Source organism: Loxodonta africana, chromosome 1 (genome assembly GCF_030014295.1).
Source record: "Loxodonta africana isolate mLoxAfr1 chromosome 1, mLoxAfr1.hap2, whole genome shotgun sequence".
Taxonomy (NCBI): domain Eukaryota; kingdom Metazoa; phylum Chordata; class Mammalia; order Proboscidea; family Elephantidae; genus Loxodonta; species Loxodonta africana.
The window spans coordinates 228,473,042-228,499,768 of NC_087342.1; the positions used below are offsets into that span (position 1 = coordinate 228,473,042).

General features: G+C 41.5%; 1 protein-coding gene across 4 annotated transcripts in view; it reads right to left on the reverse strand.

Annotated features, from left to right (window-relative positions):
* Window positions 1-26,727, reverse strand: part of SERAC1 (serine active site containing 1) — a 60,891-nt gene that overhangs the window by 17,172 nt on the left and 16,992 nt on the right. For all 4 annotated transcript variants that reach the window (XM_003419200.3, XM_023559339.2, XM_023559338.2 and 1 more), the window contains 7 exons: window positions 26,389-26,520; window positions 22,893-23,014; window positions 21,315-21,443; window positions 20,526-20,639; window positions 18,344-18,506; window positions 15,078-15,228; window positions 13,178-13,319 (listed from right to left, as the gene is read on the reverse strand). In XM_003419200.3, the coding sequence (XP_003419248.1) occupies window positions 13,178-13,319; window positions 15,078-15,228; window positions 18,344-18,506; window positions 20,526-20,639; window positions 21,315-21,443; window positions 22,893-23,014; window positions 26,389-26,520 (953 nt within the window). The remainder of the gene's footprint in view (window positions 1-13,177; window positions 13,320-15,077; window positions 15,229-18,343; window positions 18,507-20,525; window positions 20,640-21,314; window positions 21,444-22,892; window positions 23,015-26,388; window positions 26,521-26,727) is intronic.

Genomic DNA, 26,727 nt, shown 5'->3' on the forward strand with positions numbered 1-26,727 from the left:
ACTTGAACAAATAGAAAGTGAGCAACAAAAGAATCCATCAGGCACCAGAAGAAAACAAATAATAAAAATTAGAGCTGAACTAAATGAATTAGAGAACAGAAAAACAATTGAAAGAATTAACAAAGCCAAAAGCTGGTTCTTTGAAAAAATTAACAAAATTGATAAACCATTGGCTAGACTGACTAAAGAAATACAGGAAAGGAAACAAATAACCCGAATAAGAAATGAGAAGGACCACATCACAACAGAACCAAATGAAATTAAAAGAATCATTTCAGATTATTATGAAAAATTGTACTCTAACAAATTTGAAAACCTAGAAGAAATGGATGAATTCCTGGAAAAACACTACCTACCTAAACTAACACATTCAGAAGTAGAACAACTAAATAGACCCATAACAAAAAAAGAGATTGAAACGGTAATCAAAAAACTCCCAACAAAAAAAAGTCCTGGCCCGGACGGCTTCACTGCAGAGTTCTACCAAATTTTCAGAGAAGAGTTAACACCACTACTACTAAAGGTATTCCAAAGCATAGAAAATGACGGAATACTACCCAACTCATTCTATGAAGCCACCATCTCCCTGATACCAAAACCAGGTAAAGACATTACAAAAAAAGAAAATTATAGACCTATATCCCTCATGAACATTGATGCAAAAATCCTCAACAAAATTCTAGCCAATAGAATCCAACAACACATCAAAAAAATAATTCACCCTGATCAAGTGGGATTTATACCAGGTATGCAAGGCTGGTTTAATATCAGAAAAACCATTAATGTAATCCATCACATAAATAAAACAAAAGACAAAAACCACATGATCTTATCAATTGATGCAGAAAAGGCATTTGACAAAGTCCAACACCCATTCATGATAAAAACTCTTACCAAAATAGGAATTGAAGGAAAATTCCTCAACATAATAAAGGGCATCTATGCAAAGCCAACAGCCAATGTCACTCTAAATGGAGAGATCCTGAAAGCATTTCCCTTGAGAACGGGAACCAGACAAGGATGTCCTTTATCACCGCTCTTATTCAACATCGTGTTGGAAGTCTTAGCCAGGGCAATCAGGCTAGACAAAGAAATAAAAGGTATCCGGATTGGCAAGGAAGAAGTAAAGTTATCACTATTTGCAGATGACATGATTATATACACAGAAAACCCTAAGGAATCCTCCAGAAAACTACTGAAACTAATAGAAGAGTTTGGCAGAGTCTCAGGTTATAAAATAAACATACAAAAATCACTTGGATTCCTCTACATCAACAAAAAGAACACCGAAGAGGAAATAACCAAATCAATACCATTCACAATAGCCCCCAAGAAGATAAGATACTTAGGAATAAATCTTACCAAGGATGTAAAAGACCTATACAAAGAAAACTACAAAGCTCTACTACAAGAAATTCAAAAGGACATACTTAAGTGGAAAAACATACCTTGCTCATGGATAGGAAGACTTAACATAGTAAAAATGTCTATTCTACCAAAAGCCATCTATACATTTAACGCACTTCCGATCCAAATTCCAATGTCATATTTTAAGGGGATAGAGAAACAAATCACCAATTTCATATGGAACGGAAAGAAGCCCCGGATAAGCAAAGCACTACTGAAAAAGAAGAAGAAAGTGGGAGGCCTCACCTTACCTGACTTCAGAAACTATTATACAGCCACAGTAGTCAAAACAGCCTGGTATTGGTACAACAACAGACACATAGACCAATGGAACAGAATTGAGAACCCAGACATAGATCCATCCACGTATGAGCAGCTGATATTTGACAAAGGACCAGTGTCAATTAACTGGGGAAAAGATAGCCTTTTTAACAAATGGTGCTGGCATAACTGGATATCCATTTGCAAAAAAATGAAACAGGACCCATACCTCACACCATGCACAAAAACTAACTCCAAGTGGATCAAAGACCTAAACATAAAGACTAAAACGATAAAGATCATGGAAGAAAAAATTGGGACAACCCTAGGAGCCCTAATACAAGGTATAAACAGAATACAAAACATTACCAAAAATGATGAAGAGAAACCCGATAACTGGGAGCTCCTAAAAATCAAACACCTATGCTCATCTAAAGACTTCACCAAAAGAGTAAAAAGACCACCTACAGACTGGGAAAGAATTTTCAGCTATGACATCTCCGAACAGCGCCTGATCTCTAAAATCTACATGATTCTGTCAAAACTCAACCACAAAAAGACAAACAACCCAATCAAGAAGTGGGCAAAGGATATGAACACACATTTCTCTAAAGAAGATATTCAGGCAGCCAACAGATACATGAGAAAATGCTCTCGATCATTAGCCATTAGAGAAATGCAAATTAAAACTACGATGAGATTCCATCTCACACCAGCAAGGCTGGCATTAATCCAAAAAACACAAAATAATAAATGTTGGAGAGGCTGCGGAGAGATTGGAACTCTCATACACTGCTGGTGGGAATGTAAAATGGTACAACCACTTTGGAAATCTATCTGGCGTTATCTTGAACAGTTAGAAATAGAACTACCATACAACCCAGAAATCCCACTCCTAGGAATATACCCTAGAGATACAAGAGCCTTCATACAAACAGATATATGCACACCCATGTTTATTGCAGCTCTGTTTACAATAGCAAAAAGTTGGAAGCAACCAAGGTGTCCATCAACGGATGAATGGGTAAATAAATTGTGGTATATTCACACAATGGAATACTACGCATCGATAAAGAACAGTGACGAATCTCTGAAACATTTCATAACATGGAGGAACCTGGAAGGCATTATGCTGAGCGAAATTAGTCAGAGGCAAAAGGACAAATATTGTATAAGACCACTATTATAAGATCTTGAGAAATAGTAAACCTGAGAAGAACACATACTTTTGTGGTTACGAGGGGGGGAGGGAGGGAGGGTGGGAGAGGGTTTTTTATTGATTAATCAGTAGATAAGAACTGCTTTAGGTGAAGGGAAAGACAACACTCAATACATGGAAGGTCAGCTCAATTGGACTGGACCAAAAGCAAAGAAGTTTCCGGGATAAAATGAATGCTTCAAAGGTCAGCGGAGCAAGCGCGGGGGTCTGGGGAACATGGTTTGCGGGGACTTCTAAGTCAATTGGCAAAATAATTCTATTATGAAATCATTCTGCATCCCACTTTGAAATGTGGCGTCTGGGGTCTTAAATGCTAACAAGCAGCCATCTAAGATGCAGCAATTGGTCTCAACCCACCTGGAGCAAAGGAAAATGAAGAACACCAAGCCCATATGACAACTAAGAGCCCAAGAGACAGAAAGGGCCACATGAACCAGAGACCTACATCATCCTGAGACCAGAAGAACTAGTTGGTGCCCGGCCACAATCGATGACTGCCCTGACAGGGAGCTCAGCAGAGGACCCCTGAGGGAGCAGGAGATCAGTGGGATGCAGACCCCAAATTCTCATAACAAGACCAAACTTAATGGTCTGACTGAGACTGGAGGAATCCCGGCGGCCATGCTCCCCAGACCTTCAGTTGACACAGGACAGGAACCATCCCCGAAGACAACTCATCAGAAATGAAAGGGACTGGTCAGCGGGTGGGAGAGAGATGCTGATGAAGAGTGAGCTAATTATATCAGGTGGACACTTGAGATTGTGTTGGCAACTCTTGCCTGGAGGGGGGATGGGAGGATAGAGAGAGAGGGAAGCCGGCAAAATTGTCAAGAAAGGAGAGACTGAAAGGGCTGACTCAAGACGGGGAGAGTAAGTGGGAGTAGGGAGTGAGATGTATGTAAACTTATATGTGACAGACTGATTGGATTTGTAAACGTTCACTTGAAGCTTAATAAAAGTTATTATAAAAAAAAAAAAAAAAAACAAGATCCGTCTATATGCTGCCTACAAGAAACACACCTTAGACTTAGAGACACAAACTAAAACTCAAAAGATGAAAAAAAATATATCAAGCAAACAACAATCAAAAAAGAACAGGAGTGGCAATATTAAGTTCTGACAAAACAGACTTTAAAGTTAAATCCATCATAAAGGATAAGGAAGCACACTATATAATGATTAAAGGGACAATACGCCAAGAAGATATAACCATATTAAATATTTATGGATCCAGTGACAGGGCTGCAAGATACATAAAACAAACTCTATCAGCATTGAAAAGTGAGATAGACAGCTCCACAATAATAGGAGACTTCAACACACCACTTTCGGTGAAGGACTGGGCATCCAGAAAGAAGCTCAATGAAGACACAGAAGATTTAAATGCGACAATCAACCAACTTGACCTCGTAGACATATACAGAACACTCCACCCAACAGCTACCAACAATACTTTCTTTTCTAGTGCACATGGAACATTCTCTAGAATAGACCACATATTAGGTCATAAAGCAAGCCTTAGCAGAATCCAAAACATTGAACTATTACAAAGCATCTTCTCTGACCATAAGGCCATAAAAGTGGAAATCAATCACAGGAAAAGCAGGGAAAAGAAATCAAACACTTGGAAACTGAACAATACCCTGCTCAAAAACGACTGGATTATAGAAGACATTAAGGATGGAATAAAGAAATTCAGAGAATCCAATGAGAATGAAAACGCTTCCTATCAGAACCTTTGGGACACAGCAAAAGCGGTGCTCAGAGGCCAATTTATATCAATCAACGCACACATCCAAAAAGAAGAAAAGGCCAAAATCAAAGAATTATCCCTACAACTTCAACAAATAGAGAGCAACAAAAGAAACCCACAGGCACCAGAAGAAAACAAATAATAAAAATTAGAGCTGAACTAAATGAAATAGAAAACAAAAAAACAATTGAAAGAATTAACAAGGCCAAAAGCTGGTTTTTTGGAAAAAAAAAAAATCAACAAAACTGATAAACCACTGGCCAGACTGACAAAAGAAAAACAGGACAGGAAGCAAATAACCCCAATAAGAAATGTGAGGGGTGATATTACAACAGACCCAACTAAAATTAAAAGAATCATATCAAATTACTATGAAAAAGTATACTCAAATTTTAAAATCTAGAAGAAATGGATAAATTCCTAGAAACACACTACCTACCTACCTAAACTAACACAAACAGAGGAAGAACAACTAAATAGACCCGTAACAAAAGAAGAGATTGAAAAGGTAATCAAAAAATTCCCAACAGAGGCCTCACTCTACCTGATTTTAGAACATATTATACAGCCACAGTAGTCAAAACAGCCTGGTACTGGTACAACAACAGGCACACAGACCAATGGAACAGAATTGAGAACCCAGATATAAATCCATCCACAGATGAGCAGCTGATATTTGACAAAGGCCCAGTGTCAGTTAATTGGGGAAAAGATAGCCTTTTTAACAAACGGTGCTGGCCGAACTGGATATCCATTTGCAAAAAAAAGAAACAGGACCCATACCTTACACAATGCACAAAAACTAACTCCAAGTGGATCAAAGACCTAAACATAAAGACTAAAACGATAAAGATCATGGAAGAAAAAATAGGGCCAACGTTAGGAGCCCTAATACAAGGCATAAACAGAATACAAAACATTACCAAAAATGACGAAGAGAAACCAGGTAACTGGGAGCTCCTAAAAACCAAACACCTATGCTCATCTAAAGACTTCACCAAAACAGTAAAAAGACCACCTACAGATTGGGAAAGAATTTTCAGCTATGACATCTCCGACCAGCGCCTGATCTCTAAAATCTATATGATTCTGTCAAAACTCAACCACAAAAAGACAACCCAATCAAAAAGCGGGCAAAGGATATGAACATGCAGTTCACTAAAGAGGATATTCAGGCATCTAACAGATACATGAGAAAAATGCTCTCGATCATTAGCCATTAGAGAAATGCAAATTAAAACTACGATGAGATTCCATCTCACTCCAACAAGGCTGGCATTAATCCAAAAAACACAAAATAGTAAATGTTGGAGAGGCTGCGGAGAGATTGGAACTCTTATACACTGCTGGTGGGAATGTAAAATGGTACAACCACTTTGGAAATCTATCTGGTGTTTTCTTAAAAAGTTAGAAATAGAACTACCATACAACCCAGAAATCCCACTCCTCGGAATATACCCTAGAGAAATAAGAGCCTTCACATGAACAGATATATGCACACCCATGTTTATTGCAGCTCTGTTTACAATAGCAAAAAGCTGGAAGCAACCAAAGTGTCCATCAATGGGTGAATGGTTAAATAAATTGTGGTATATTCACACAATGGAATACTACACATTGATAAAGAACAGTGACTAATCTGTGAAACATTTCATAACATGGAGGAACCTGGAAGGCATTATGCTGAGTGAAATTAGAGGCAAAATGACAAATATTGTATAAGACCACTATTATAAGATCTTGAGAAACAGTATGAACTGAAAAGAACACATTCTTTTGTGGTTATGAGGAGGGGAGGGAGGGACGGTGGGAGAGGGTTATTTAATGATTAGTTAGGTAGATAAAAACTACTTTAGGTGAAGGGAAGGACAATACTCAATACACGGAAGGTCAGCTCAACTGGACTGGACCAAAAGCAAAGAAGTTTCCGTGATAAAATGAATGCTTCAAAGGTCAGCGGGGCAAGGGTGGGGGTTTGGGGACTATGGCTTAAGGGGACTCCTAAGTCAACTGGCAAAATAATTCTATTATGAAAACATTCTGCATCCCACTTTGAAATGTGGCATCTGGGGTCTTAAATGCTAACAAGCGGCCATCTAAGATGCATCAATTGGTCTCAACCCACCTGGATCAAAGGAGAATGAAGAACACCAAAGTCACACAATAACTATGAGCCCAAGACACAGAAAGGGCCACATGAACCAGAGACCTACATCATCCTGAGACCAGAAGAACTTGCTGGTGACCGGCCACAACCAATGACTGCCGTGACAGGGAGCACAACACAGAACCCCTGAGGGAGCAGGAGATCAGTGGGATGCAGACCCCAAATTCTCATAAAAAGACCAGACTTAATGGTCTGACTGAGACTAGAGGAATCATGGTCCCCAAAACTTCCGTTGGCCCAGGACAGGAACCATTCCCGAAGACAACTCACCAGACATGGAAGGGACTGGACAATGGGTTGGAGAGAGATGCTGATGAAGAGTGAGCTACTTATGTCAGGTGGACACTTGAGACTGTGTTGGCATCTCCTGTCTGCAGGGGAGATAGGACGGTAGAGAGGGTTGGAAGCTGACAAAATTGTCACGAAAGGAGAGACTGGAAGAGCTGACTCATTAGGGGGAGAGTAAGTGGGAGTATGGAGTAAGGTATATATAAGCTTATATGTGACAGACTGACTTGATTTGTAAACGTTCACTTAAAGCTCAATAAAAATTATTAAAAAAAAAAAAAAAACTCCCAACAAAAAAAAGCCCTAGTCCGGACGGCTTCACTGCAGAGTTCTACCAAACTTCCAGAGAAGAGTTAACACCACTACTACTAAAGGTATTTCAGAGCATAGAAAAGGACTGAATACTACCAAACTCATTCTATGAAGCCACAATATCCCTGATACCAAAACCAGGTAAAGACAACACAAGAAAATTATAGACCTATATCCCTCATGGATATAGATGAAAAATCCTCAACAAAATTCTAACCAATAGAATTGAACAACATATTAAAAAAATAATTAACCATGATTTTTTTTTTTAAGTGGGATTCATACCAGGTATGCAGGGACGGTTCAAGATTAGAAAAACAATGTAATCCACCACATAAATAAAACAAAAGACAAGAATCACATGATTTTATCAATTGATGCAGGAAAGGCATTTGACAAACTTCGACACTCATTCATGATAAAAACTCTCAGCAAAATAAGAATAGAAGGAAAATTCCTCAACATAATAAAGGGCATTTATATAAAGCCAACAGCCAACATCACCCTAAATGAAGAGAGCCTGAAAACATTCCCACTGAGATCGGGAACCAGACAAGGATGCCCTTTATCACCACTCTTATTCAACATTGTGTTGGAAGTCCTAGCCAGAGCAATTAGGCTAGATAAAGAAAGAAAGGGCATCCAGATTGGCAAGGAAGAAGTAGAAGTATCTCTATTTGCAGATGACATGATCTTATACACAGAAAATCCTAAGGAATCCTCCAGAAAACTACTGAAACTAATAGAAGAGTTCAGCAGAATATTGGGATACAAGATGAACATACAAAAATCAGTTGGATTCCTCTACACCAACAAAAAGAATATCAAAGAGGCAATCACCAAATCAATGCCATTTACAGTAGCCCCCAAGAAGATAAAATGCTTAGGAATAAATCTTACCAGAGACGTAAAAGACTTATACAAAGAAAACTACAGCACACTCCTGCAAGAAACCAAAAGAGACTTACATAAGTGGAAGAAGATACCTTGCCCGTGGATAGGAAGACTTAACATTATAAAAATGTCTATTCTACCAAAAGCAATCTATACATTTAACGCAATTCTGATCCAAATCCCAATGACATTCTTTAATGAAACGGAGAAACAAATCACCCACTTCATACGGAAGGGAAAGAGGCCCCGGATAAGTAAGTCATTACTGAAAAAGAAGAACAAAGTGGGAGGCCTTACTTTACTTGATTTTAGAACCTATTATACCGCCACAGTAGTAAAAACAGCCTGGTACTGATCCAACAACAGATACATGGACCAATGGAACAGAATTGAGAATCCAGACATAAACCCATCCACATATGAGCAGTTGATATTTGACAAAGGCCCCAAAACAGTTAAATGGGGGAAAAGACAGTCTTTTTAACAAATGGTGCTGGCATAACTGGATATCCATCTGCAAAAAAATGAAACAAGACCTATACCTCATTCCATGCACAAAAACTAACTCAGAATGGATCCAAGACCTAAATATAAAATCTAAAATGATAAAGATCATGGAAGAAAAAATAGGGACTTTTTTTTTTAATACATGGCATAAACAGTATATAAAACATTATAAAGAATGTAGAAGAAAAACTAGATAACTGGGAGCTCCTAAAAATCAAACACCTATGCTCATCCAAAGACTTCACCAAAAGAGTAAAAAGACTACCTACAGACTGGGAAAAAGTTTTTAGCTATGACATTTCTGATCAGCGCCTGATCTCTAAAATCTACATGATACTGCAAAAACTCAACTGCAAAAGGACAAATAACCCAATTAAAAAATGGACAAAAGATACGAATAGACACTTCACTGAAGAAGACATTCAGGTAGCTAACAGATATCTGAGGAAACGTTCATGATCATTAGCCATTTGAGAAATGCAGATCAAAGTACAATGAGATTTCATCTCACTCCAACAAGGCTGGCATTAATCCAAAAAACACAAAATAATAAATGTTGGAGAGGCTGTGGAGAGATTAGAACACTTATACATACACTGCTGGTGGGAATGTAAAATGGTACAACCACTTTGGAAATCGATTTGGCGCTTCCTTAAAAAGCTAGAAATAGAACTACCATACGATCCAGCAATCCCACTCCTTGGAATATATCCTAGAGAAATAAGAGCCTTTACACGAACAGATAAATGCACACCCACATATTTATTGCAGCACTGTTTACAATAGCAAAAAGATGGAAGCAACCAAGGTGCCCATCAACGGATGAATGGATAAATAAATTATGGTATATTCACACAATGGAATACTACGCATCGATAAAGAACAGTGAGGAATCTGTGGCACATTTCATAACATGGAGGAACCTGGAAGGCATTATACTGAGTGAAATTAGTCAGTTGCAAAAGGACAAATATTGTATAAGACCATTATTACAAGAACTTGAGAAATAGTTTAAATTGAGAAGAAAACATTCTTTTGTGGTTACGAGAGGGGGAAGGGGGGGGTGAGAGAGGAGCATTCACTAATTAGATAATAGATAAGAACTACTTTAGGTGAAGGGAAAGACAAGACACAATACAGGGGAGGTCAGCACAATTGGACTAAACCAAAAGCAAAGAAGTTTCCTAAATAAACTGAGTGCTTCGAAGGCCAGCGTAGCAGGGGCAGGGGCCTGGGGACCATGATTTTAGGGGACATCTAAGTCAATTGGCATAATAAAATCTATTAAGAAAACATTCTGCATTCCACTTTGAAGAGTGGCGTCTGGGGTCTTAAACGCTAGCAAGCAGCCATCTAAGATGCACCAATTGGTCTCAACCCACCTGGATCAAAGGAGAATGAAGAACACCAAGGATACAAGGCAATTACGAGCCCAAGAGACAGAAAGGGCCACATGAACCAGAGACTACATTATCCTGACACCAGAAGAACTAGATGGTTTCCGGCTACAACTGATGACTGCCCTGACAGGGAACACAACAGAGAACCCCTGAGGGAGCAGGAGAGCAGTGGGATGCAGACCCCAAATTCTCATAAGACCAGACTTAATGGTCTGACTGAGACTGGAAGGACCCCAGTGGTCATGGCCCCCAGACCTTCTGTTGGCCCAGGACAGGAACCATTCCCGAAGCAAACTCTTCAGACATGGATTGGACTGGACAACGGGTAGGAGAGGGATGCTGGTGAGGAGTGAGCTTCTTGGATCAGGTGGACACTTGAGATTGTGTTGGCATCTCCTGCCTGGAGGGCAGATGAGAGGGTGGAAGGGGTTAGAAGCTGGCGAAATAGACACGAAAAGAGACAGTGGAGGGAGAGACCAGGCTGTCTCATTAGGGGGAGAGTAATTGGGAGTGTGTAGCAAGGTGTACATGGGTTTTTGTGTGAGAGACTGACTTGATTTGTAAACTTTCACTTAAAGCACAAGGAAAGTTATTTTAAAAAAATGAAAAAAAAATTGTACATGGCCCAGTTATGAAAAAATAAAATAAACCTGTTACTAAAAAAAAAAGGCAGGAAATAGAAGACCAAAACAGATGTCAGAAGAGACTCTGAAACTTACTCTTGAACATCGAGCAGCTAAAGCAAAAGGAAGAAATGAAGTAAAAGAACTGAACAGAGGATTTCAAAGGGCAGCTCGTGAAGACAAAGTAAAGTATTATGATGACACGTGGAGAGACCTGGAGGTAGAAAACCAAAAGGGAAGAACACACTCGGCGTTTCTCAAGGTAAAAGACCTGAAGAAAAAATTCAAGCCTCGAGTTGCAATGCTGAAGGATTCTACAGGAAAAATATTAGACAATGCAGAAAGCATCAGAAGAAGATGGAAGGAATACACGGAGTCACTATACCGAAAAGAATCGGTCAACCTTCTCCACTTCAGAAGTGGCCTATGATCAGTGACCGATGGTGCTGAAGGACGTCTAAGCTGCACTGAGGCGTTGTCAAAACCAAGGCTCCAGGAACTGACAGAATATTAACTGAGATGTTTCAACAAAAGGATGCAGAACTGTAACTGCTCACTCATATATGCCAAGAAATCTGGAAGACAGCTACCTGGCCAATAGACTGGGAGAGATCCACGTTTATGCCTATTCCCAAGAAAGGTGGTCCACCCGAAAGCAGAAATTATTGAACAATATCATTAATATCACACACGAAGTAAAATTTTGCTGAAGATCATTCAAAAGCGGCTGTAGCAGTATATCGACAGGGAACTGCCAAAAATTCAAGCTGGATTCAGGAGAAGACATGGAACCAGGGATATCATTGCTGATGTCAGATGGATCATGGCTGGAAGCAGAGAATACCAGAAGGGTATTTACCTGTGTTTTATTGACTATGCAAAGGCATTCGACTGTGTGGATCATAACCAATTATGGATAACATTGGGAAGATCGAAATTCCAGAACACTTAATTGTGCTCATGAGGAACCTTACACAGATCAAAGGGCAGTCTGTCCAACAGAACAAGGAAATACTGTGTGGTTTAAAGTCAGGAAAGGTGTGCATCAGGGTTCTATCTTTCCACCATACCTATTCAACCTGTATGCTGAGCAAATAATCCAAGGAGCTGGACTCTGTGAAGAAGATCGTGGCATCAGGATTGGAGGGAGACTCATTAACAACCTGCCATATGCAGATGAAACAATCTTGCTTGCTGAAAGTGAAGAGGACTTGAAGCACTTACTGATGATCAAAGACCACAGCCTTCAGTATGGATTACACCTCATCATAAAGAAAACAAAATTTCTTACAACTGGACCAATAAGCATATTCATGATAAACATCATGAAAAAGACTGAAGTTGTCAAGGATTTCATTTTACTTGGATTCACAATCAACACCCATGGAAGCAGCAGTCAAGAAATCAAAAGATGCATTACATTGAGCAAATCTGCTTCAAAAGACCTCTTTCAACAGCTAAAAAACAAAGATGTCATCTGGGAAGAGTACAGTGGGCCTCACCCTAGCCATGGTGTTTTCAGTCACCATATGCATGTGAAAGCTAGACAATGAATAAAGAAGACCAAAGAAAAACTGACGCCTTTGAATTGTGGCATTGCAGAAGAAGAAGACTGTGTCTCACATACCTTAGACATTTTACCAGTAGGGATCAGTCCCTGGAGAAGGACATCTTGCTTGGTAAAGTAGAGGGTCAGGGAAAAAGAGGAAGACCCTCCACGAGATGGACTGACACAGTGGCTGCAACAATGGGCTCCAGCATAACAAGGATTGTGAGGATGGTGCAGGAACAGACAGTGTTTCGTACTATAAGTCGGAACCGACTCGACGTACACCTAACAACAACAACAACACAGCGACCCCATGTGTTACAGAGTACAACTATTCCATAAGGTTTTCAACGGCTGTAATCTAGAGCACCAGGCCTTTTTTCTGTGGCTCCATTAAGTAAGTTCAAACTTCCAACCTTTAGGTTAGTAGTCAAGCGCAAACCATTTGCAGCACCCAGGGACCTCTATGTTCCTACTATGTTATTTTTTATAGTATCTTTTTAATGGAAGTGAACTATTACTGGCCCCTCCTTTGTGCTGCACGTAACATTTTATCTAATAAATATTCTCCTTTACAGTCACAGGCTGTATCCTAACCGGAAGTCACATAGCACATGGCGGCAAACCCAGCTGTTAACGTCACATGCTACCAGTATCCCCAAAGGAAAGAAAAACTGTATGGAAAAATATCTTTGTAAAAAGACAACAATGAGTAAGTCACAATGAGGGCTCTTAAGACCAGTGGGCTGGCAGTGTGCCGTAGCTGGGGCTGGCTACCAGGGTTAGCGGCTCCTTACCTTAGGCCAACAGGTGGTATACCTGTCTTCACCCTCTGAAGCCTTTTCCATCAGAACCTGATCAAGGTCCTGCTGGCGCCATGTTCTGAAGGCTGCTCCCATAAGGCCATGAATAAAAAGGACATCGGCTTTAATGGGCTGACTGACGGGAGAGAGAATTTTAAAAAGAAGCAGAATAGATGCATTATTGCTTTGGTAAGAATCTATGCAGCACTCTCTGTGGCTGGTGCTTCAGCAGGTTTGTGTGACATGAAACTCAATTCAGGCAAGCGTGTGAACACAGGTTCACTGGGGACCCCGACAGAGAGCTGACAAGGCACCCAGGCAGCGACTCGCTGCACCTGCAGTCAGACCAGCCCAGTCGGCTGTGGTATGCTTAGTGAGCACTGAGGTGACCGGTGTCATGGGTCGCCCTCCAACGAATGCCATGGGGATAGTCCACAAACCAGCCAAAGTCCTGAGGGAATGAAACAGGAACAGTTCTGTTACACATCAGGTCGCCACGAGTTGGGACCAACTCAACAGCAACTAACAGCAGCAAATGCAGGTTCAGTTAGTATAACCAAAGAGGTTTTCACAACTCTGGCAAGGAAAATAATCATATCAGAAGTACAGTCATCGAGATTGTAAAGTCATCCATCTTTGGACATGATGTTTAAAAAACCGCAGATGGTATATTACTTGCAAGCTACTTACACTACACACACAGTTACGCAGCACACATAAAAGACAGTGCCATAATGTCTTATTTATAACTTGGAATTAACCAGACAACCTGTTTTTCAAATTTGAAAAAAGCTTTTGCTATTTTCTGAGGCATTTTTTAAAGTGCTTGATAAAAATCCAGAAACCCTGGTGGCGTCGTGGTAGTGCCACAGCTCCTAACCAAAAGGTCTGCAGTTTGAAGCCACCAGCTGCTCCTTGGAAACTCTACGGAGCAGTCCTACTCTCTCTTGGAAGCGATTCGACAGCAGCGGGTTTGGTTTTCTCAGTCTGATAAAAATCCAAGAGATAGGGAATTGTTTTCACTGGTTGTTTCTGTGGATACTCTCTCGGCAGTGATACAGCTGGAGACAGTGACCACAGCTAGCCTGAAGAAACAGCATGAGTCAGACCGATTACAACTTCCTCTTCCCGCCGTATGCTTTCATACCTGCATCATTTCCCACCCGAGTTCTGGCCCAGGTGAATTCGTTACCTGCAGACGATAATGTCCTATCTCCCTTCCTATTCAGACCAATCTCTACATTCCACATCAGTTACTAACCCAGATCTAAGTGATAAATGCCTTGAAACAAAGAAGAAATACACATCAGAAACTTCGACACATTACAATGAACCCTGTGAGAGCCAGAACTTGACCAGACGGGCTTGTTTTTCTGGGTCCCCAAAGTTATCCGCCTTTGGCAAGGTGCAGTCTTGCCACTTTTCTATTGCTCTCTATTAGTGTAAAATATGAGTTTTCCTCCTCTGACAGGCTTCCGCCTTACACAGGTTCTGATTTTTGCAGGTTTTACTGTGTAAGAGATGAGTACAGCGATGTTCAAATGCCCTCAGCGCAAAACAACCCTGATGATTTAGCCAGTACCCACGCTCTCATGACAACGTGCTATTCTTCCTAGGTTATCCTCGACAAGTGGTTTCAGTAAAGAAGGTACCAGGCTTATCAGTAAGGTACTTAAAAAAAACAAACCCATCACCATCGACTCCATTCCGACTCACACCGACCCTACAGGACAGGGCAGAATTACCCCCTAGGGTTTCCACGGATTCGAACTGCCGGCCTTCTGGTTAGCAGCTGAGCTCTTCACCACTGGGCAACCAGGGCTGCATGAGGTACTCAGTGTATGTAAATTATGCAGAAATTAATTACAAAGGCAAGCCCTGAGCTGGTTTATACCTGGTGCGGCACTGGGGATGCAGCACATATACCCCGTCCTGGTACTTTTCCTGCACAGTTTCTCGGTCCAGGTTAGCCAGGGTCCTGGCAGCGTGTGAGGCCTCCATAATGTGCTGAGATTTCATTGCTTCTGCCATCAGGGAAACCCAGCCTGGTGAAACACAAACACATGCCCTAAATACTGACGCCACAGGTGTGCAGTGGTTGAGAGATGCTTGGACCCGAGGGGCAGCAGGAGGAAGCCAAGGTCCAGCACATTTGACAAGTGCAGCAGCCAGGTTACCCTACTTCATTCTTCCCTGAGGGCCTGGAGGCCCAACACACAAGTCTGCGATGGCTCCCAATCAGAGGCCCCATATGGGATCTCAGAGAAGGTATGAGAGGACAGGGAAGCCAGAGCACTGGGAACAGAACAACCAGCAACACAATTAAAGAAAATGTTGACACACTGTGAAAAACATAACTAATGTCACTGAACGATTTGTACAGAAATTGTCAAATGGGAACCTAATTTACTGTGTAAACATTTACCATAAACACAGTAAGATAGTATTAAAATAAAGAAGGTACAAGGAGTTCGGTAACCATTTCCTTTATTTAGAAAATCTAACAAAAATTGCAGTTATTAGAGATCACAAAAGATAACAAAGTATCATATTGTGCATTTAGCAAGAATTAGAAAACTCAGTGGGTGAAGAGTTATTTCATCCTATCAGCAGTCGTATCGGCAGCCTTTAGCACAAATGAGGAAGTTAATTCACACACATGCACAGATATGGAAAGGATACACCAAACTCACAAGGAGCCATTACCTCTTAGGAAGGAGGTGGGCTCTGTATTTCTGTACTCTGACGTATTTCCGGTGAGATCTTCTCCTGTGTTACTTACATAATCCAAAATAAACAGTGTGTGGGCTTTGAGGGCAGAGGCTTACTCCGCGAGGGCCTCAGTGGCATGACTTAGTGGGAGGAAGGTTTTAATCAGTTAACATCTGTAGAATCACCGGGACCTTCCCCCCGGCCCTGGCAGATTTGCAATAGATGGCTATTGTTCCTGCGTCCTCCTTCCACTCTCTGTGACAGAAATGTCCAGGGCCATTGTGATGATGTGAGGCCAGTATTTAATAACCCAAAAGAAGCTTCTAGCCCGTTCATCCTTCAACAACAATCAAATTTATAATGTCAGAAAATTCCTCTTCAAAATCTGTTAAAGAAGGCTTTATAGTAAGAATAATTTAAAATTCTACCAAGACGGATATACAGGTATATTATTGATATGTACGACGACACAGCTTTATTTTGACTGAGGTGTCACAAGAAAGGAAACAGGAAAACACGGCACAAGCCATTTCTGTGACATTTTTAGTTGACAAAGTATTTTCACCCTGCCTGGGACTCCTGGACTATGAGCAACTAAGTTTCTGTCCTTCACAGCCACTCACTTGCGCTATTTCTGTTACAGCAGCCCTAGGAGACTAAGACAGGCAGCAGTACCAACGGGCAGGGAGCAGGATATCTACATACCCTCAAGTGTCTCCCAAGGAGCCCCAGTGGTGCCGTAGTTAAATCACTCAATGCTAACCAAAAGGTCGGTGGTTCTAACCCACCAGCTGCTCCACAGGAGAAAGGTGTGGCAGTCTGCTTCCATAAAGATTACAGCCTTGGAAACCCTATGGGAGAGCTCTGCGCTGCCCTATAGGGTCACTATGAGTCGGAATTGACTTGACGGCAGTGGGTTTTTTTTTTTTTTTTTGGGTAAGTGTCTCCCCACAGTCTCCTTATTAGTTCCGACGGGGGAAGACAGGAATTACACAGTGGACCTTGTTTTAGTCTGACTGTGCCTCTTGGTTAACCAAATCGTCTTATGTCAACCATTTACTAGCTGCTCAAAAACTAGTTTTTTTTTTTTCATCACGCAGACACTGCCCTCCTGTGGTTGCGCACACACTGACCATCTCAGGTGTGGGTTTTCCGCATCTCAGCAACACCTTGCTCCCACTATCACTACATGATCTAAGGACCCACAACTAATGCTGAGTTGTTTTTTTAACTTTATTGTGCTTTAGGTGAAAGTTTACAATGCAAAACAGTTTCTCATTCAAAAATTTATACACAAATTGTTTTGTGACATTGGTTGCAATCCCCACAATGTGACACCACCCTCCCCCTTTCCACCTCGGGTTCCCCATGTCCATTCATCCAGTTTTCCTGTCCCTTCCTGCCTTCTCATCTTTGCTTTCGGGCAGGTGTTGCCCATTTGGTCTTGTATATTTGACTGAACTAAGAAACACATTCCTCACGTGTGTTACTGTTTGTTTTATAAGCCTGTCTAATCTTTATCTCAAAAATGGGCTTCAAGAATGGCTTCATTTCTGAGTTAGCAGGATGTCCGGGGGCCATAGCCTTGGAGGTTCCTCCAGTCTCAGTCAGAGTAAGTCTGGTCTTGTTTTGTGAATTTGAATTTTGTTCTGCATTTTTCTCCTGTTCTGTCTGGGACGCTCTATTGTGATCCCTGTCAGAAAGGTCAGTGGTACTAGCCAGGCACCATCGAGTTCTTCTGGGTTCAGGCTGGTGGAGGCTGTGGTTCATGTGGTCCTTCAGTCCTTTGGGCTAATATCTGCCTCATGTCTTTGGTTTTCTTCATTCTCCTTTGCTCCAGACAGGATGGGACCAACAGGTGTATCTTAGACGGTGGCTTGAAAGCTTTTAAGACCCCAGATGCTACTCACCAAAGTAGGATGTAAAACATTTTCTTTATAAACTATATTATGCCAAGTGACCTGGAGTTCTCCTGAGACAATGGTTCCCGGTTCTTAACCCCGGCAACTTGGTCCCTCAGGGTGTTTGGATGTGGAAGCTTCTATGACTTTGCCTCGGTCCAGTTGGCTGACTCCCCCTATACTGTGTGTTGTCTTTCTCTTCACCAAAGTTGACCCTTGTCCACTATCTAGTTAGTGAATTCTACTCCCCAGCCCTTCCTCTTCGTAAAACCATCCAAGATTGCTTTTTTCTGTATGTAAATCTTTTCTTGAGTTTTTATAATAGTGGTCTCAAACAACATCTGTCCTTTTGTGACTGACTTATTTCACTCAGCATAATGCCCTCCAGGTTCATCCACACTGTGAGATGTTTCACGGACTCATCATTCTTTATTATTGCGTACCTGGCAGAATCTTAACTCTGAAAATTCAATGTACTATGAGGGCTGCAGGTGGAAGAGGGAGAAGCAAGGACTGAACCCCAAATGCCAGTATACAAAGGTGTTACCTGAGCGAACTATCGCAGGGTGAAGATGTTCGTTCAGAGCCATATTCCCAACGACACGCATTATATTTCTCTGCACTTTGGGGCAGTCCCTGTAGAGCTGGTACAGCCTCTGAAGCAGTTGCAGGCCTCCGTTTGCCTCGATCTTATCACAGTGTGAGGGTATCTAGCAGAATAAATTAACGAGAACACATTGTATGTTGTATGAATTCCTGACACAAGATGACACAGCATGCTGATACGGACAGCCAGGTGGCTCCTGCCCAGGACAGAGACCCGCTGAGGACACACAAACCTCTGGTCTCAGCTTTACTCAAATGAAAAAGCGAGTCCTATGTCAGGGGAAAGTGCTTCGAAATTTTTAAAATTCTAAGGTGGTGTATCTTGTCAGGGCTTTTAAAATTTTTATTCTTAAAATTATTCTGCCTAGCTTTTGGGCCAGAAGTAACCTGACGATATCATTATTACAGACTTGTTTCAATTTATAGGGATATTGGCTTGAAACGACCTTAAAATGGTTCTGAAACCTTGAGAAATCAGCCACCAATTCACGGGAAATAATCCCGGATGCAAACAGGCAGACACTGCTTGTGAATACACGGACCCACCCAGAAACAGATGGCCACCTCTGCGGCCCTACGCGCCACCCCAGGGTAGGCAGTGCCCAGGGCTATGGGGCGGGCTGAAAATCAGGAGCTGGGAAAAGTCTAAAAAGAGAAAGACCAAGTAAAAATAAAAGAAAGAGAAAGGAATTTGAATTTTAAAGGAGAGAAGACAGAAAAGGAAACAAACGAAATGTATGTCAAGGTCAGGTGACACAGTTGGCCAGCAAGTTATTTCCACCTGTCTAATGTTGGGGAGCCCTGTTGGCACAGTGGTTAAGGGCTTGGCTACTAACCAAAAGGTCAGTAGTTCAAACCCACCAGCTGCTCTTCAGGAGGAAGATGCGGCAGTCTGTTTCCATAAAGATTACAGCCTTGGAAACTCTACGGGGCACTTCTATCTCTGTCCTATAGGATCACTATGAGTCGGAGTTGATTCAATGGCAACAGGTTTTTTGGTTTTCTTAATGTCACTGGGCACTGCTTGCCTCTTCCATCACCAGTTTTACTCACTGACGTAACATGTCACGTATACGTGACAAGTTTCATTTTCTAAAATTTAATTATTTTTTATCACATTTTAAATACATTAAAAGTATGCCTTTAAATATCTATCAAGCGAGGTATGTAACAATCTGAGAGGTTTCTGGAAAGGTAACTGATATTCCACACATTGTAATTTCAACAGAAGAGTCATTAGATGCTTCAGAAACTACCTGTAAGTCATAAACACTCAAGGTAGTCTTCCCATGTCCCCTTTTTACTGCAACACTTCACTGACTCTGCTTCGTGCTCAATTCCTAACTCCACCAGAGGGAACTAGGGATGAGTGGAGAGCCCAGGCCCACGCACGAAGCCTAATGGTTCCCAAATTAAACTGGAGGGTTTGGAATCTCCAGGCTGGGGCTTCTCATGCTGAGACGATCTCGCCAGGGATGCCTGGAAAAACACAAACTTTGGACACCACCAGAGATCTACTACATTAAACTCCCTATTGGTTAGCAGGAAATAGGCGTTTCACACGCTTCCTGAGTGATTTTCATGCTCTAATGTTGGAGCACCACAGATCGAAAGTTTATTGCTTTTTTTCTCTTTAAAAATAAAGAGCATGATGGAAAAGTCACCACGATGCCAAAGAGTTTAAAAATTACCAAGAGATGCTATAGTTACAATTCAAAAGTGTAGTCAGCCACGCATTTCCTTTTTTTCCTGCCACACCACATCTTTGGCAGATGTTTTAATAGAAATTAATTCCCTGATGATATTACGGGTAACAATGATCTGAGAAAGTAGGAGACGCTATTGCTGAAATGTAAATGCCATATTCAGAAGGCAGGTTGCTTCCTTTATATGTAATTAAAGGTTAAATCCATTTTAAAAAATTCTTAGCAATAATGAAATTCATGTATGATGCTTATTAATTCTAACAAACTGGGAAAAAAGCAGAAATTTAAAGACAAGTGAAAAGCTTATTTTTCTTCTAAAATAAATGAAGGCTGATCATTTCCCCTGCATAAACAAACCTTTATAATTTATTCAATGCAATCATATAAAGTAAACTACATTTTAAAGATGTAAGTTACCTCAGAGTGTTTTACTATAGCTTCTAAACAGAACATTTCTACTGTAGCTGAAGGAACTTTTCCAAAACTTTCAGCGTAAGGAAGTCCATTTCCTCCGAAACACCATAGGCCACCCTGGAATTAAGGTAATTAGAATTTTTATTGAAAAGAGTGACTAAATTTTCTGTTTGACAAAATATATCTCTGTACAAGATACAGAATTAGAATGTAGTAACATATAAAATATATATATATAGGGCTCTAAATATCTTGGCCACCACTAGTCTGTCAGTTTGAAGCACCGTGGTGGCTTGCATATTGCTCTGAGGCTGGAAGCTGAGCCACTGGATTTCAAATACCAGCAGGGTCACCCATGGCGGACAGGTTTCCAAGGAGCTTCTAAACTAAGACAGACTAGAAGAAAGGCCTGGCAATCTACTTCTGAAAATTAGCCGATGAAAGCCTTATAGATCACAACAGAACACTGTGTTTAGTGAAGCAGAGGGCCAATGAGGGCATGGGAGGCCCTCAGTGAGATGGATTGGCACAACCGTAACAAGGATGGACTGGAACACATCAGCAATTGTAAGGCTGACATAGGACCAGGCTACGTTTTGTTCCATAGTATATAATAAGGTCATCGCGAGTTAGAGTTGACTCTGGCAGCTAACAACAACAACAAAATATTTTGAAAGCTTAAAAGGGACTTTAAGGTTCTAAGTGCTAGCCCCGGGCACAATATCTTGGTAACAGTGGACACTCATAAATATTCACTGAGTGAGGGAGCAAGGAGCAAGCGAGCGAGCCTACCTTCTGAGCAGCCAGGCTCTGACTGCTTTCGCTCAGAGCCAGAGACGTAAAATACTGGATACATTCATCCACCTCTGTTTGCGGCAAAGAAGCCAGCAACTGCCTGAGCTCCTCTTCGATGGAGGAATCCTGAGTAAAAGCAAAAGAAAGTCTTCAAAAATAAGCTCAATAACTGTGTGCAACAAAAAGTACCCAAAGAACAAAGCCAAAAAGAAAAACTGGCAGAGATAAATTAGTGTATTCAGTCTTGAAAACAGGTAAACACACACCCAGGTAAATAAAGAACCATTTAAGTTTGAATCCTAGAGTTTCAGGTCTGCTACCTGAATCTGCAGGATACAGAAAGCTACGCCGCCACCCACTCATCGGTTCTCATACTATGGTGCCCGTGTGGTGCTAACGACCTAGAAGCTATGCCACCGGTACTTCAAACACCAGCAGGGTCACCCGCGGTGGAGAGGTTTCAGCAGAGCTCCCAGACTAAGACAGACTAGGAAGCTAAGCCTGGTGATCTACTTCCAAAAATGAGCCAATGAAACCATCACGGATCACAACATGCCATTGTCCCATGTAGTGCAGGAAGGGGGGCCCCTGGGTTGGACGCACTCAGAATTCACAATGGCCACAACGCTGGACTGAAGCACACCAACAATCACGGAGATGACGCAGGACAGGCAACACCTGTTCTGTTGTACGTGGGGTCGCCACAAGTCAGAGCCAGCTCAATGGCAGCTTACAACAACAAAATACAACTAGTGGTTTTTTAACCCAGGACCCATCACTCTCTCATCATCTCTAACAACTCCTAACAAGTAATCAGTTTTTCTATTTTCAAAAACTGATTGTTAACACAGAAGTTTTAAGATTTTCACTTTCCGGTCCTGGAAGGGTGCTCCAAATGCACACGTCAACGTTTACGGCGGCGGTTCTCCACCCAGGGTGGCTTCGCCCCCCAGGAAGCAGTCAGCGACGGCTGGAGCTGGACAGTGGTTAGGAGCCCCGCTGCTAACCGTAAGGCCAGCGGCCTGAGTCCACCAGCCTCTTCCTGGAGGCCCCGGGGGCAGCTCTGCTCTGTCCTAGAGGGTCACTGTGAGTCAGAATCGACTCAACGGCATGGGTCTGGTTTTGTTTGGTTTTTTTTTTTTTTTTTTGAGACTTTTTGGTTGTTACAACTGGGTGCACTACCGGCACCCAGCAAGTAGAGGCCAGAGGTGCTGCTCAACACCCTCCAATGCACAGAACAGCTCCCAGGACAAAGAATTATTTGGTGTTGAGATGGAGAAAGCCTGATGTATAGTAGCCTTAAAACAGTCGATCGGCTCACGGATGTTGATAAGGTCTGAAGCTACCCTATGGTGTACAGAGACTCCCGATCCCCACAGGAGGAAAATAATCCCAGGAGAACAGCACCCCCTGAGGAATCAAGAAATCTTTGTACGAAAACCGCTACTTCAGTTTTACATCCTGGGTGCTCGTGAAAAGTAGTCAAAAGCTATTTTTTGAAAGTTTATTTTACACCCAAAGAGAAGATGATATATTAAACTATTTTTCACACTCTGGATTAGTTTATTTACTTACTTCTTTTAAGGATGGCAAAGGAGGTGGTGGGAGAAAAAAGCGAAGATCACTCTCTTTGCTTCGTGCCAAACCAATCAGAGTTCTCATATCACAAGCTTGAGCGATTATCCTATATTGGTAATCTATTGTAAAAGTATATTGAACACCTAGATTAGTTTATAGCTGTTGCAAAGATTGAATGAATAAACTATTTGAAAGCACTCTGATTTCTAAACTGCTACACAAGTTTCTAGTTCAAAATTTCACAACTATTCTTTCACAACTGCATTTACAATACCTCTGAGCTAAAAAAAAATCCAAAATTTTCATGACTAATTTTACAACGAAGGAAAAAGGTATTTGCAATGAAGAAATTCTTGGTCTTGCAAAATTCTATCATGCCATCTCTGGCATCATTTTTTTTTCACCGAGGCCATATTTTCCACCTACTGATCCTTCTTCATTTTCAACTTTCACATTCCAATTATCAATGCATCTCGACTGCATGTTTGATCAATTTCTGACTGCAGAAGTTGGTAAAAAATCTTCAGCTTCATCTTTGGCCTTAGTGGTTGGTGCGTATATTTGAATAAACAGTCATATTAACTGGTCTTCCTTGTAGGCGTACGGATGTTATCCTACCACAGAGAGCATTGTACTTCAGGACAGATCTTGAAACGTTCTTTTTGACGATGAATGCGATGCCATTCCTCTTCGAGTTGTCATTCCCGGATACGACCGTCCGATTCAAAATGGCCAATACCAGTCCACTTCAGCTCACTAACGCCTAGGATATCGATGTTTATGCGTTCCATTTCATTTCTGACAATTTCCAATTTTCCTAGATTCATACTTCATACACTCCACGTCCTATTACTAATGGATGTTAGCAGCTGTTTTTTTCTCATTTTGAGTCATGCCACATCAGCAAATGAAGGTCCCGAAAGCTTGACTTCATCCATGTCGTAAGGTCAGCTCTACTTTGAGGAGGTAGCCCTTCCCCAGTCATCTTTTGAGTGCCTTCCAACCTGGGGGGCTCATCTTCCAGCACTATATCAGACAATGTTCCGCTGCCATTCATAAGGTTTTCACTGGCTAATGCTTTTCAGAAGTAGACTGCCGGGTCCTTCTCCCTAGTCTGCCTTAGTCTGGAAGCTTGGCTGAAACCTGTTTACCATGGATGACCCCACTAGTATTTGAAACAAGGGTGGCACAGCTTCCAGCATCACAGCAACATGCAAGCCCCCACAGTTGGACAAACTGACAGATACGTGTATGCTGTATGCTAAGCAAATAATTTAAGAAGCTGCGCTATATGAAGAAAAACAGGTCATCAGGATTGGAGGAAGACTACTTAACAACTTGCGTTATGCAGATGACACAACCTTGCTTGCTCAAAGTGAAGAGGACTTGAAGCACTTACTGATGAAAGTCAAAGACTACAGCCTTCAGTATGGATTACACCTCAACATAATGAAAATAAAAATCCTCACAACTGGATCAATAAATAACATCATAACAAATGGGGAAAAGACCAAAGCTGTCAAGGATTTCATTTTACTCAGATCCACTATCAACTTCCATGGTCAGGAAATCAAAAGATTCATTCATTGCCTTGAGCAAATCTGCTGCAAAAGATCTCTTAAGTGTTAAAAAGCAAAGATGTCACTTTAAGGACTAAGGTGTGCCTAACCTAAGCCATGGTGTTTACAATCACCTCATATGCATGTGAAAGCTGGACAATGAATAAGGAAGACTGAAGAAAAACTGAGGTCTTTGAATTGTGATGTTGGGGAACAATGTTGAATATCCACGGACTGCCAAAAGAAGGAACAAATCTGTCTTGGATGAAGTACAGCCAGAATGCTTCTTAGAAGTAAGGATGGTGAGACTACAACTCACACGTTTTGGACATGTTACCAGGAGGGTCCAGCCCCTGGAGAAGGACATCATGCTTGGTAAAGTGGAGGGTCAGCGAAAAAAAGGAAGGCCCTCAATGAGATGGGCTGATACAGTGGCTCCAACAACGGCTCAAACATAACGATGACTGTGAGGATGGCATAAAACTGGGCAACGCTTTGTTCTGTTGCACTTGGGGTCACTATGAGTCGGAACCATCTCGATAGCACCTAACAACAACAACAACGAATTTCACAGTTCTCTCCAACTATACCTGGGTACCTGGTCACAACCTATGAAACTCTTTTTGAAAAAACAAAGCACGAATGTGAAAATGGATAGGTCAATACCAATTTCTCTAACACCTTTTTTTTTAATAATCGCAGTTTTCAAAAGCTTTGATGACTATTCCAAACTCCTGAAGTTGTACTTAGGTTGCTGTCCGCCGTGACAGTATTGTGCTTTGGCCTCCCGTGAAGCCTGTGAACGTTTCATTTGAGGTTCCAGATGCTGGTAGTTTGTTTTAACCCTCACGATTTAAACCTCCCCTTCTTTATGGACCAAAGAGAAAATTCCCTATCACAGCAACAGCCACTAAGGCAGACGTTCTTTTCAACAAGGGCAGTTCTTAGCTTGCGTGAGGGCTTCCCGACCGAGTGGGGAGCTTTCTCAGAATCTACGTGCCAGGGTCCTCCCGACTGCTCTGATACAGTGAGTCTGGAAGAGAGCCCTGGAATGCAGGTTGTAAGAACAATTTCTGTTCTGAGTCTCCACTAACATGAAATAAGCTCATATTTACATTACAAGTGATCGCAATTGTAGCCTCTAGTCAATCAACTAACACACTTGTATGGAGTCAGGAATATTATTCTGAGACCTACCTTTTCTTTTAGAACCTTGTTCTTTTTTGTTTGTTGCCCCATTTTTACAAGGCGGCTCTACAACAAATTGTGGCTTAGTCCCTGGGCTAACCAGAGCAGGTCTGAACCTTAGCTCATGTACTTTCACTCCAAAACCAAGTGGCTTTTACAGAAAATGAAATTATTTTAAACACTCCTAAAGAATAAATGATGCACAAATCAGGTGCCTTTCACCAGTCATTAGTATTAGAGCTAAGCAGATGGTCAAAGTAAAAGCAAATATAACCGTATGGTGCAGCAAGCAATTAAACAGGTTTCATTAAATACGAAATGATTGAAAATGCAAGCTCAATATTAAGCCAAACTGTCAGAATCAAGAGTTGATCCCAAGGAAATATCTAATTAAATCGAACTTTGTTCTGGTAGAAAGTTACACAAATCTATCTACTTCTGTTTCGAGGTTTTTCTACCGAACACATATGGCTAACTGGCCAGCGGTTTTTCACTTTATCGCCGAGGCTTCTTTTTTCAATTTTTGAAAAGTTGTTTTTTATACGTTAAGATCGCCTCAACTCTTTTCCTTACTTATGCTCTCAGTCCCTTTTCTTTTGTACCAGAAATCAGAGCTAGCTGGCAGTGCACTCACGCAGGTGGGTACATGTAGGTATCAGGTGGGGGTCTGGAGGGGACAGTTACCATGCAGGTGGGTACATGTAGGTATCAGGTGGGGGTCAGGTGGGTCAGGTGGGGACAGTTACCGTGCCAGTGGTGGGCCTGTGACATTTCCTTCACGGCCTGCAGCCGTGCTGCCTTATCACCCGACATACTGTTCCTCAGGAGCAGCCAGATGGCACACTCGTGGTCTTCCACGTCCACTGTGCTAAAGGTGTCTGCAAAACACAGGACAATGTGGATAGTCAAGATGACATCTTTATTCTCACATGTATTAAAAATTATAATCTAAAAATACTTGAAATCTACAAAAAAAGACTTGAATCCATTTATAACACCTAACAGTAACTGATGTATTTGTTAAGTGTATTAGGTGTCTGTATCTTACGTTTTATATACTATATTGTTTCGTTACTTTTTTTTGC